Source organism: Anomaloglossus baeobatrachus, chromosome 1 (assembly GCF_048569485.1).
Source record: "Anomaloglossus baeobatrachus isolate aAnoBae1 chromosome 1, aAnoBae1.hap1, whole genome shotgun sequence".
Classification (NCBI taxonomy): Eukaryota; Metazoa; Chordata; class Amphibia; order Anura; family Aromobatidae; genus Anomaloglossus; species Anomaloglossus baeobatrachus.
In genome coordinates this window covers 36363807-36376551 of record NC_134353.1, presented here as the reverse complement: position 1 = coordinate 36376551, position 12745 = coordinate 36363807, and the positions used below count along the sequence as shown (strand labels likewise).

Genomic DNA, 12745 nt, shown 5'->3' with positions numbered 1-12745 from the left:
TAATGATGCTCGGGCTTAAAGAGAGGGGTCCCAAGTAAGGAATGACCATAAGTCCTAATGATGCTCGGGCTTAAAGAGAGGGGTCCTAAGTAGGGAATAACAATAAGTCCAAATGATGCTCGGGCTTATAGAGAGGGGTCCCAAGTAGGGAATAACAATAAGTCCTAATGATGCTCGGGCTTAAAGAGAGGGGTCCCAAGTAAGGAATGACCATAAGTCCAAATGATGCTCGGCCTTATAGAGAGGGGTCCCAAGTAGGGAATAACAATAAGTCCTAATGATGCTCGGGCTTATAGAGAGGGGTCCCACGAAGGGAATGACCATAAGTCCTAATGAGGCATATCACAAGAGGTTGCGGTGATGAGGCATCATCTTCAATCCCTTCATTTCTATTGTTCACAGAGTAAAAAACTATATAAAACATGAAAGAATTTCGATTTACCAACGCTCAGAATAGGACAACTCTCAGCACGTCCTGCCTGCAACGCTACTCCCCGGTCTTACAACACCAGACGTGAGCAGGAGAGAAACGCCATACTTTTTAATTATCGCTTAGCTCCTGACATTTAATATTCTCTAGAGGATTTTAAAGGTCCTTGAGTTAAAGTCCAATAAACCGTCGACTTAGATACGCTACAAGACTCATAATGGCAACGACCATGAGTGATTGCGTGGCGAGTACTGGAGGCAGCAAGTCAATATCCATCGTGGAACATGTCATAGATCTCCTGACACTAGATGTGAAGAGGCCTAAGAGACGTAATGTATCTATTCTTTCTTCTCCATGAGCAGCATTGACTAACACCGTACGGATGGGATCTTACATAAGGGATGGTTGGCCTCTGAAGAGTGATTGCGGGAATCTGTTGTCCTCTGGAATAGACTCTCAAAACTATCAGATTATACAGTGGAAACATAAAGAAGAGGCTCATCAGCAGCTCCGGTCAGCCCATGCCGGAAGGAGCGGGGCACCGGAAGTGATACATAGTCCAAATCAAGAAGGCCTGCGGAGACACCATCACATGTTTCTCAACCCTGGCAGGAAACTAGCCAGGTCTTTCACCGGGAAGGAAATGTGGCGCCCCTGACCTGGTCAGGCACCACTGAGTACTGCACCCATGCTGGGGACAGTACAATACAGGTAATCCAGAAGGCTGACCGAGGTGTGACTACACAGGCGCATAGTGATCAGGTCTCACACATGTACCTTTGAGAGGACCCCTGGGGATCCCAGGAGGGGGAAAAGCCTTCACCTCCACTGGAATAGTGGAGGGGGCCAAAAGCCTCCATCTCCACTCAAGGGGTGTGGTGGAGAGCCTGGTTGCTAGGTGGCGTAGGCAGGCACAAAAGGGAAAAGAGGAAGGAGAAGGAGGAGAACAGTCTGAAGCAGAGAGGGGAGGAGTGAGGAGCATGAAGTGGAGCTGAGACAGGAGCAGCAGTGAAGGTCCCTCAAGTGAGCCGGTTTAGTGCAGAGTCCAGGGAGCTCAGAGAGGAGCAGACCCCTGGGGCTGTTGCAGTCTAACAGCGCCCACGCAGTGGCTACCGACGGGGGAGAACGGTCACCTAGGAGTGCTACCCGAAATCCATCTTCAGCTAAAGAGAGAGCACGGAGTGGGAAGTAAGGAGACTGCTAGGGAGTACCAGGCCCAAACGGGTAGTAGGTCCCAGTGCAGGGATAGATCCAACTTTCCTTGCCAAACCTGCTTGAGGGGGTACTTTACACCCCCAAGATCACACTACAAAGTCCGCAGCAACGTCGCCACAGTTAGGGCCCATAGTTCACAGGAGGCAAGCAGCTGGAGTGTCCTGGCCCAGGCTACAAGCAAACGGACAAACCGAAGGGGAGAGAGGCTTCAGCAACTTCCCTGGGTGACCCCCATAGGGACTAAAAGTCGGGGTTACCCCAAAACGCAAAGGGCTAAGGAAGGCGAGTCGGTAGTCACCCTCATCAGTCAGCCCGAAGGACACCTGGTTCCAGCCTGGTTCATCCCAGCTACGCCCGGGTTACTCACCCTGCCATCAACTGTGAGTAAAACCCCTGAAAGACATCCTGCTTGTGTGGAGTTATTCTGCGCCTTGTAGTTCTACACATCTACACAGGACCCTGGGGCTCGCCTCACTCTCAGGAGGCTACGACACCTGACTGCACCTACCATCAGCCCCAGGCACCCCTAACTTGCAGTGGCGGTCCCCACTGACCGCAATTCTGAGAGTGGCGTCACGACAAATAGAAGATTTCTTACCTGTAACAAGATACAGCCGAGTGGAGTCCCTGAAGGTAATGCACCGACACAACACCTGTGGGGCTTCACAGAACAACCACGGGAAGGGCAGTCTCCAGTCAAGGAGACCACCTATGCCAAACATGGTATCCATCCACAGACAGCCGTTTCGGGGTATTTGCCCCTCATCAGTGTGGAGTAGGAATCTGGCTAGTGGGAGCATTGCCTAGTAAAAGACTATATCTTTTACTAGGCAATGCTCCCACTAGCCAGATTCCTACTCCACACTGATGAGGGGCAAATACCCCGAAACGGCTGTCTGTGGATGGATACCATGTTTGGCATAGGTGGTCTCCTTGACTGGAGACTGCCCTTCCCGTGGTTGTTCCTTCCCGGTGAAAGACCTGGCTAGTTTCCTGCCAGCGTTGAGAAACATGTGATGGTGTCTCCGCAGGCCTTCTTGATTTGAATATTTCCCAGGGGGCATTGCTCTAGAATCACTGCGTTGAGAAACACGTGATGGTGTCTCCGCAGTGGTGGATGTTGATCTCCCTAAGGTCAACCATCCTTGCTCACATAGTCTTTTACTAGGCAATGCTCCCACTAGCCAGATTCCTACTCCACACTGATGAGGGGCAAATACCCCGAAACGGCTGTCTGTGGATGGATACCATGTTTGGCATAGGTGGTCTCCTTGACTGGAGACTGCCCTTCCCGTGGTTGTTCCTTCTCGGTGAAAGACCTGGCTAGTTTCCTGCCAGCGTTGAGAAACATGTGATGGTGTCTCCGCAGGCCTTCTTGATTTGAATATTTCCCAGGGGGCATTGCTCTAGAATCACTGCGTTGAGAAACACGTGATGGTGTCTCCGCAGTGGTGGATGTTGATCTCCCTAAGGTCAACCATCCTTGCTCACGTGATACATAGTCCTGCTCTAACGGCAGAGATTGGAGAAACCATATTTAGGTATTCAAAGAGAGAGAGACAACCAAGGAGAGGTCCACCTTCAAGGCTCTGGAGCTATCTGGCCATGTTTCCTGTTTATGACGAAAAAGCTGTGGTAGAAATCAAAATCCTTAGTGGATTAAAGAAAGGCAAAATAGAAAAGTCGTGTTAGTTTTTCTTATTTTTACAATAATACCAGGGAAGATTTAAAGAAAGGCCCTAACGATAGGGAGCAGAATCATCTCTGAGCTCCCTAAAGTCCCTAGACGGATCCTTCACCCCATGCTCGACCACGTGCCTAGGCCCTGGCTGACCCTGGACTAGCTCTGTCTAGTGTTCAGGCCAGCAAGACACTTGTCTTACTATTACTAAAAAAATAAGGAAGGGAAACAGATACAACATAATCTCCTATTCTTCTCCAGAGAGAGATTTCACCGCATATGCTGGAAAGATCACCACTGCTTTTTCCAAAGACAGGTCCTTCACAAGTCAGCATAGAATGAACTATAGCCAGCATATGGAGGAGTAGATATTTATAGCAGAAGGGAGTGGCTAGTACTAGTATAAAGAAAACACGAGGAAGGGGAACAGAAAAGGGAAGCAGATACAACATAGAACTTCAATTCTTCTCCAGAGAGGGACTCCACCACATATGCTGGAAAGATCACCACTGCTTTTTCCAAAGACAGGTCCTTCACAGGTCAGCATAGAATGAACTATAGCCAGCATATGGAGGAGTAGATATTTATAGCAGAAAGGAGTGACTAGTACAAGTATAAAGAAAACACAAAGAAGGGGAACAGAAAAGGAAAAGAGATACAACATAAAACTCCAATTCTTCTCCAGAGAGAGACTCCATTACATATGCTAGAAAGATTGTCACTGGTTTCTCCAAAGACAGCTCCTTCACAGGTCAGCAGAGAATGAACTATAGCCATAAATGGAGGAATGAAAAGTGGATATTTATAGCAGAAGGGAGTAGCTAGTACTAGTATAAAGACAACATGAGGAAGGGGAACAGAAAGGGGAAACAGATACAACATAGAACTCCAATTTTTCTCCAGAGAGAGATTCCACCACATATGCTGGAAAGATCACCAATGCTTTCTCCAAAGACAGCTCCTGCACAGGTCAGCATAGAATGAACTACAACTAGCATAGGGAGAAGTGAGGAGCAGATATTTATAGAAGAAGGGAGTGACTGCAGCTCATATTAAAACTACCTGTTTAATCACAGCAGGACAGAAAGGAACCTTAACCCCTTCAGCACCGGATGGAATTAAATAAGCTCCAATTCAGGGTAAATTATGAGTGGGGAGTAAAAAGGATCTGCGATCAATCTTGTGATGTTCTGATCCCAGATCCCGCCGAAGTTACATCACTCCGAGACATCAGGGCACTTAAAGAGTATTTGTCATTTTAATATTTATTTTTTTCATCATTCATTACTACCGTACATGTGGAAATAAGCAATTAGAGAAATCTGCTTATTTCTCCTCATGGACTGATAATTAATTCTCAATTCACGAGTAATATCTGTCTTCTGTGAATACAGACTGTCCCATTACTGTGGTAGGAGATGACAGTTGGTGCTCATAAGGTTCTATGAAAAACTGTAGTTGACATTTCAAGTGATCTCAGAGCAGAATGTCTGTGTCTGCCACTCTTTCCTCCCTCCATAGTATCTTATGAGCACCAATTTTTATCTCCTATCTATGTAATGGGAAAATCTGTCTTTACTGAATACAGATTTTAATGTTTTACCCATAAATTGAGAGGAAAAGATCAATCCGGGAGTTGAAAGGCGCAGAATTCTCTGATAAGATATATTACAAAGTTTCCTATTGTTATGTGTATTATTGATTTATGGTAAAAGAAAAATTACCACAACGGTTACTCTTTAATGGACCCCTGCCTGCTCAGGTCGTTTCCCCACCCAGAACCAGCCTTTTTACCTTGAATTGCTCATGATGTGGCTTTCATGCCTGTTGTCTGACATCACATAGACAATGAGTTATCAATCATGCTAAAGAAGCTGTTACTGGTCCGGGAAACAACTTGAGGAGGCAGAGGCTTGCGAAGTGCTCTATTACGCCCAGAGCTCTTAACACTTGAATAAATTTACTCATTTTTTCGGAATGCAGCAACAGATAGAAGATATAAAGGTGTTGATGGAGTTAATTTAGGGGTGCAGTGGGGTGGGGAAGTTGATCTTATTGACAGATTCTCCTTGTATATAAATAAGTCCCAGACATAATCCTAAAATACCAAACACAGGTAGAGCAATAACTTTCCCATTATGTATAATTTTCAATTTTGCACCCTTGTTTCCCTCGCCCCTTCTTCTAAGAGCCATAACGTCTTTATTTTTCCATAGGAATATGGAGGTATTTATTTTATGCAGGATGAGTGGTAGATTTGAGTGAAATTATTTATTTTATCATACATTGTGCTGAAAAAAGTTGGGTGAAGGGAAGAAAAAATGTTATTCCACCATTTTTGGGGGGGGGGGGTTCTTTTTACGGCATTCATTCTGCAGTAAAAATGACCTTTCGACATATTTTTTCAGATACCAAACTTCTTTAATTTTTTTTTTTAATTTTAGTGGTGAAAAAAATTCAAACAATTTTGTTTATGTCGCTGTTTTCCGAGGCTCGTAACTTTTAGATTTTTTTTCTCAATAGAGCTGTATGGGGGCTGTTTTTTTTCTATGTCATGCTTTGGATTGAATTGATTTCTATTGGATGCGAGCTGACAGAAGTTTAGGCTTTTTGATTTTTTTTTTCTTTGTGGAATTTACCATAAATGACTTTTAATTTTGTAATTTCATGTAATTTCATATTTTATATATATATATATATATATATATATATATATATATATATATATATATATAATATATCGTATTTATATTATTTTTTGTTTTTTTATTTTATTTATTTTTTAATTATATAATTAATTTAATTAATTTACTTTTTTTTTTTACATGTTTAAATTAGTAAAAGGAGGGTGATTCAGGCTTAATTTCCCTGGTTAGTCTATGGGAGTGATGGAAAGCATATTTATTTTTAGACTTTATTTAGATTTTTGGATCTTCAGGAAATAACAAATTTCTAAAAAGAAAAAAAAAAGAATTTTGTTTATTTTAGTTCTTTTTTTAAATCTTTTATTGTTGACCTTTTGAACCTGTGATCACTTATAAGCTTTGTGCGCACGCTGTTTTTTTTTTTTTGCTGTGTTTTTTTCTGCTTTTTTTTGGTGCAGTTTTGGGTGCAGTTTGTGGTCCTAAACTGCACGTGTGACCTTCCCTAGCAAAGTCTATGAGAAATTATGAGAAATACGAAAGATTGTGCGCACGTTGCTCCTTTTAGCCTGCAGTTTTGGTCGCAGAAAAGAGAAGTAGCATGTCACTTCTTTTCTGCATTTTGCCATTGACAATGTTAAAAAAAAAAAAAATGGGCAAAAATGCACCGAAAACGCATGCGTTTTTTCTTGCGTTTTTTTGGCCAGAGGTGCGTTTTTCTGCGGGAGGATGCATTTTTCACTGGAGAAACAAAACTGCAGTGTGCACACATACCCATACACTACATTGCAATACTGCAGACTTCATAGGTGTTCAAATATGACGGACACAGGGTCCTACATTAGGGTCCCATAAGAGCCTTTATGTTATGATAGGGGTTCAATAGATCGTCAGAGATACCTCCCCGTCCTTTACAGCCTCTAAAATGATGTTGTCATGATTGACAGCAGCACTTAAGACTGCTGCTGTCTGACTCAACGCTGTCTTCATTGAGAGCATTTAGACTCTGGTGCCGGCTGTACAACACAGCCAGCACCCCATGTTATTTGCAGCTTCTGAATCCTCTCCCTACACAAAACCTGGGCAGAGTGGGCCCCCAAAACGCGTTGGTCCCCCCCAACAGTTCTTTGGGTTCCAAAATAAGGTCCTTAAGTCGCCTTCTTCTGTTGGGTTCTCATATATATATCAACTTCATAGAGACCTGTCTACTAGAGATGGCGGAATCAATTTGCAGGACCCTGGTAGTCTGTGGTTGCCGGACGAAAGGAGTGGGAATTTGAGAAGATGGCCGAATCACCGGGTCTAATGGATAGATTCTCCCCATTTTTAATACGATGGCAATAGAACAGTATAGGATGTATCGCAGTATAACAAAACAGGCATGGTCTCTAGGAAACACTGGGCGGCCATATTGTTGTCATATACATAGGTAGAAAGTACATGACTAGAAATGTTTATATATTTGACAGGACCACATTCACTTTCGCATTCTTGTGGGAATCGTCTTTCATGACCTGGAGGCCGGTGCTCAGTGTCTGCAGTCACAGCCGAAGCTGCTGCGTCTCTATGGCTCCCGCCTGGATCTATACATCAGCACCGCGCTCAATAAATACAGCCATACATTAAGCATGTGTCATTCTCTCAGACATGACTCTATAGAACAAGACGTGTGATGATGAGAGACGCACGGCCTGGCTGATGCTGACTTATGAAACCGTATAAAAGCACAACCATCTTTGTTACCCATAGCAACCAATCACAGCTCAGCTTCCATTGCACCAGAGCCTTTTTAAAAATGAAAGCTGAGCTCTGATTGGTTGTCATGGGCGACCAAAAGCATCTTTATTCTAGGCCATTTTGATAAACAACGCCCAATTTCTAAGACGTGGGGCCATCACTGGATTGGATGATGCTTCTGTGCCACCTGTGTATTGTTCTGTGCCATGGGATACATCTTTATGTCTTTTTTTTTAATTTTCTCCCTTCAGATCCCGGTTAGCTGCCTTCCAGCTGGACTGTCAGCCCTCAGCACACTCTGTGACCGGATGTGCGCGAGAGAACCATGCTGCGTGTCTGATGGCGTACACAGGGATTATAGGTAATTCGCTATTCCTCTTTTCATTTAATATCAAAATTTATTACACAAAATTTGTGATACTCAGTACTTGTAACTAGTGATGAGCGGGCACTACCATGCTCGGGTGCTCAGTACTGGTAACTAGTGATGAGCGGGCACTACCATGCTCGGGTGCTCAGTACTCGTAACTAGTGATGAGCGAGCACTACCATGCTCGGGTGCTCAGTACTCGTAACTAGTGATGAGCGAGCACTACCATGCTCAGGTGCTCAGTACTGGTAACTAGTGATGAGTGGGCACTACCATGCTCGGGTGCTCAGTACTTGTAACTAGTGATGAGCGAGCACTACCATGCTCGGGTGCTCAGTACTCGTAACTAGTGATGAGCGAGCACTACCATGCTCAGGTGCTCAGTACTGGTAACTAGTGATGAGTGGGCACTACCATGCTCGGGTGCTCAGTACTTGTAACTAGTGATGAGTGGGCACTACCATGCTCGGGTGCTCAGTACTTGTAACTAGTGATGAGCGGGCACTACCATGCTCGGGTACTCAGTACTTGTGTGACGCCCTGGGCAAGCCAGAGGTCACAGGTAATGACACCACCACACCCTACACCCCGGATAGGTACACCAAAGCTACACCAGAAACCCTTGTTGCTTTCCTCCAGGGGCTGATGTCCACACCAGGGGGTGGGCCAGGCGGTTGGCTCCGCCCACCGAGGAGTTCACAGCCCTGGAGGCGGGAAAACCAGGCAGATTAGTGAGAGCTGAAGTGGAAGTGAGAGGGAAGTGGTAGAGGAGCAAGTGAGAGGAGTTGAAGTGAAGGAGAAAGTGACAGTTTGAAAGCATGAAGTTGGTCCGGGTGTGTGCCCCGGACTGAGACAGCAAGGTTGGCAGACGGCGGTGACCGTCTGCAGGAGAGGCTGATTGGAGGTTGCCGAAAGGACCGTGGACGGGTGGTGGCCCGGCGGTACCGGACCGGTATACGAAGAGAAGCCAGCACCATTGGCAGGGGCCTTTCGGATCCCGGCAAGGCTAGGAGTCGCCGTGAATTTGCCAAATCCGTCAGTGAAGGGGACCTCCGGGTCTCCAAACAATCAAGTCCCGATTGAAGGCAACAGTCCAACCGTTACAGAGAGACACCGCCACCGCCAAGGCACCAGTTTCTCAGGGCCAGCGCCTGCGGGCAAAGAGGGGCTCCTCCGGCCCATATCCGAGTCGGGGAGCGGGTAACCGGTGGGAACCCATCGCTACCAACATCACACAAGGTGCAGGGAAAGAGACAGTCACCGTTAACTACCGGGGAAAAGCAACAGCAGCCGTCCGTGGGAACCGTCTTTCCAGCCGTGTGTTTTACCGAGAACTGTGTCACCATCTCAGGCTGAGTGAGTACCACCGTGCCGTGCGGCACAGCGCTGCCCCCGCGACCCTGCACCTCACCAGGCCCCGCTCCCGGCCTGCCATTCACCCCTACCCCATCAACGGGCCCCGGGACAACAAACCCCCTACCCACGGAGGGGAGAAATAACAACAAAGCTGCTCCCTGTCACCGCTCCCGGGATCCCCATACAGAGCAGCGGTGGTGTCCACACAATCACCATAACCGTGGGTGGCGTCACGGACAATAAATCCCCAAAACCAAACCCCTTTTCACTCACGGGCGAGGAGCGCCGCTCGAGTCCCCGGGATCCGGCCCATCGCTCGAGCCGCAGAGGCCGCAGCAGCAGCGGCAACCGGACCCGAGCAGTGGGAGAGCGCAGCGTCCCCTCCTCCGCCCGCGACACTTGTAACTAGTGATGAGCGGACACTACCATGCTCGGGGGATCAGTACGTGTAACTAGTGATGAGTGAGCACTACCATGCTCGGGGGCTCTGTACTCGTAACTAGTGATGAGCGGGCACTACCATGCTCGGGGGCTCAGTACTCGTAACTAGTGATGAGCGAGCACTACCATGCTCGGGGGCTCAGTACTCGTAACTAGTGATGAGCGGGCACTACCATACTCGGGTGCTCAGTGCTCGTAACTAGTGATGAGCGAGCACTACCATGCTCGGGGGCTCAGTACTTGTAACTAGTGATGAGCGGGCACTACCATGCTCAGGTGCTTAGTATTGGTAACTAGTGATGAGCGGGCACTACCATGCTCGGGTGCTCAGTGCTGATAACTAGTGATGAGCGGGCACTACCATGCTCAGGTGCTCAGTACTGGTAACTAGTGATGAGCGGGCACTACCATGCTCGGGTGCTCAGTACTCGTAACTAGTGATGAGCGAGCACTATCATGCTCGGGTGCTCTGTACTCGTAACTAGTGATGAGCGGGCACTACCATGCTCAGGTGCTCTGTAGTCGTAACTAGTGATGAGCGGGCACTACCATGCTCGGGTGCTCAATATTCGTAACTAGTGATGAGTGGGCACTACCATGCTCGGGTGCTCAGTACTGGTAACTAGTGATGAGCGGGCACTACCATGCTCAGGTGCTCAGTACTCGTAACTAGTGATGAGTGGGCACTACCATGCTCGGGTGCTCAGTTCTTATAACTAGTGATGAGCGGGCACTACCATGCTCGGGTGCTCAGTACTCATAACTAGTGATGAGCGGGCACTACCATGCTTGTGTGCTCGGTACTGGTAACTAGTGATGAGTGGGCACTACCATGCTCGGGTGCTCGGTACTCGTAATGAGCAGTTTATGTTCGGATTGGCATGCTTCGTGTACCCAAGTATAATGGAAGTCAATGGTGAACGCTGGTATTTTTCTGGGAAATCTTGTGGAGAAATGTCTGAGTTCCTCACTGACTTCCATTATTCTCGGTACACGAGTTGCGTCCATTCGAGCATCCAGCTGCTTGTTGCGAGTAGCGAACACCCAAGAATTGTAGTGTCACACGGTGTTTGGCTCTTAACACACCAAGTGGCATCAGACGCTGTTCAGACTCCAGACTCTGACACTCCACACTATGCTTTCTCTGGTGCTTCTGAGTTGCACAGGCAGGCTTGGGCCTTGACAGTTTGTGTGCTCATTAGTCATCAGGCTAGCAGGAGTTCATCTCTGATAGCCTGCTGGATCACATGTTGAAGGTGACCTATCACAGTTACGCCCCGCCTTTATAAGATGGATGAATCTGTCTTCCCATGTTGACTATAGCTTTTGCTAATCCCGTCTGTGTGCTGTTGTGTTCCAGAAACTGGTGATTAACAGCATGTTGCTTGGTGTGCTGTGGAATTCCTTCTATTGTCTGGTTATTTCTTCCCTGCTCTTTATTTTCCTCCTTATTATTTGTTATCTGATAGCTCTGTGTGATTGCTGCATGATAAGAGTTTTGGTTTACCCTGTTTGTCCATATCTATTGGTTCACCACTCCTGGCCTGGCTGTCTCCTGGAGTGGGGGGAGGGGGTATTAGATCAGGGCTGGCCAGGAGGAGGGCAAGGAAGGTGGCCCAGATATTGTCACCATTAGGTGTATCTCACCACTCCTGTCCTGGCTCTCTCCTGGGGTGGGGGAAAGGGGGTATTAGATCAGGGCTGGCCAGGAGGAGGGCAAGGAAGGTGGCCCAGATATTGTCACCATTAGGTGTATCTCACCACTCCTGTACTGGCTCTCTCCTGGGGTGGGGGAAAGGAGGTATTAGATCAGGGTTGGCCAGGAGGAGGGCAAGGAAGGCGGCCCAGACATTGTCACCATTAGATGTATCTCACCATACCTGTCCTGGCTCTCTCCTGGGGTGGGGGAAAGGGGGTATTAGATCAGGGCTGGCCAGGAGGAGGGCAAGGAAGGCGGCCCAGAACTTGTCACCATTAGGTGTATCTCACCACTCCTGTCCTGGCTCTCTCCTGGGGTGGGGGAAAGGGGGTATTAGATCAGGGCTGGCCAGGAGGAGGGCAAGGAAGGCGGCCCAGACATTGTCACCATTAGGTGTATCTCACTACTCCTGTCCTGTCTCTCTCCTGGGGTGGGGGAAAGGGGGTATTAGATCAGGGCTGGCCAGGAGGAGGGCAAGGAAGGCGGCCCAGACATTGTCACCATTAGGTGTATCTCACCACTCCTGTCCTGTCTCTCTCCTGGGGTGGGGGAAAGGGGGTATTAGATCAGGGCTGGCCAGGAGGAGGGCAAGGAAGGCGGCCCAGACATTGTCACCATTAGACATATCTCTGGGAGTAGGGACAGCTAGGGCCCCCTAGCCTGAGGGCCAGTGTAGGAGCTCAAGTCCCCTGTTATCCCCTCACACCCCATGACAGGTGGTGCTCGCTCATCACTATTTGTGATATTTGAGCAATTAGCCCAGCAGGGCTCCTAAAACATCCACTTTTGAGTGCGTTGTTGCTATCCACATTCCTATTTGTGGCCCCCCCTGTATGTGCGTTTCAGCTGCTGGGCCTAGTCAGATTGATAATGTACCCTTGTGCCAGGCACAGGGGGGGCACGCTGCTTTTCAGGTGATTTCAGGAGGCTCCTGGATATATAGTAGCTACCGGGGCTCCTGACGAGTTGGCAAATCTCTTGGGCACCATAGAAGCCCTCCTCCATGCTACACGGATGGCGTGGTGACATGACATAGCACCAGGATGGCACACCAGTTTTGTTCTTGCTGTGGGTTTAACCCTTGATTAATGAGCACCATTGTATTTCACCCTAGTTTTCTCATCATGCAGCTCCATATAATAAACCTTGGCTGCTTTTTCGGGACTGGAAGCCA

At 47.7% G+C, this 12745-nt stretch overlaps 1 protein-coding gene across 1 annotated transcript in view; it reads left to right on the top strand.

Moving 5' to 3' along the window:
* Positions 1-12745, top strand: part of GFRA4 (GDNF family receptor alpha 4) — a 617177-nt gene that overhangs the window by 582180 nt on the left and 22252 nt on the right. The window contains exon 6 of the mRNA XM_075346410.1: positions 7957-8066. Coding sequence (XP_075202525.1) covers positions 7957-8066 — 110 coding nt within the window. The remainder of the gene's footprint in view (positions 1-7956; positions 8067-12745) is intronic.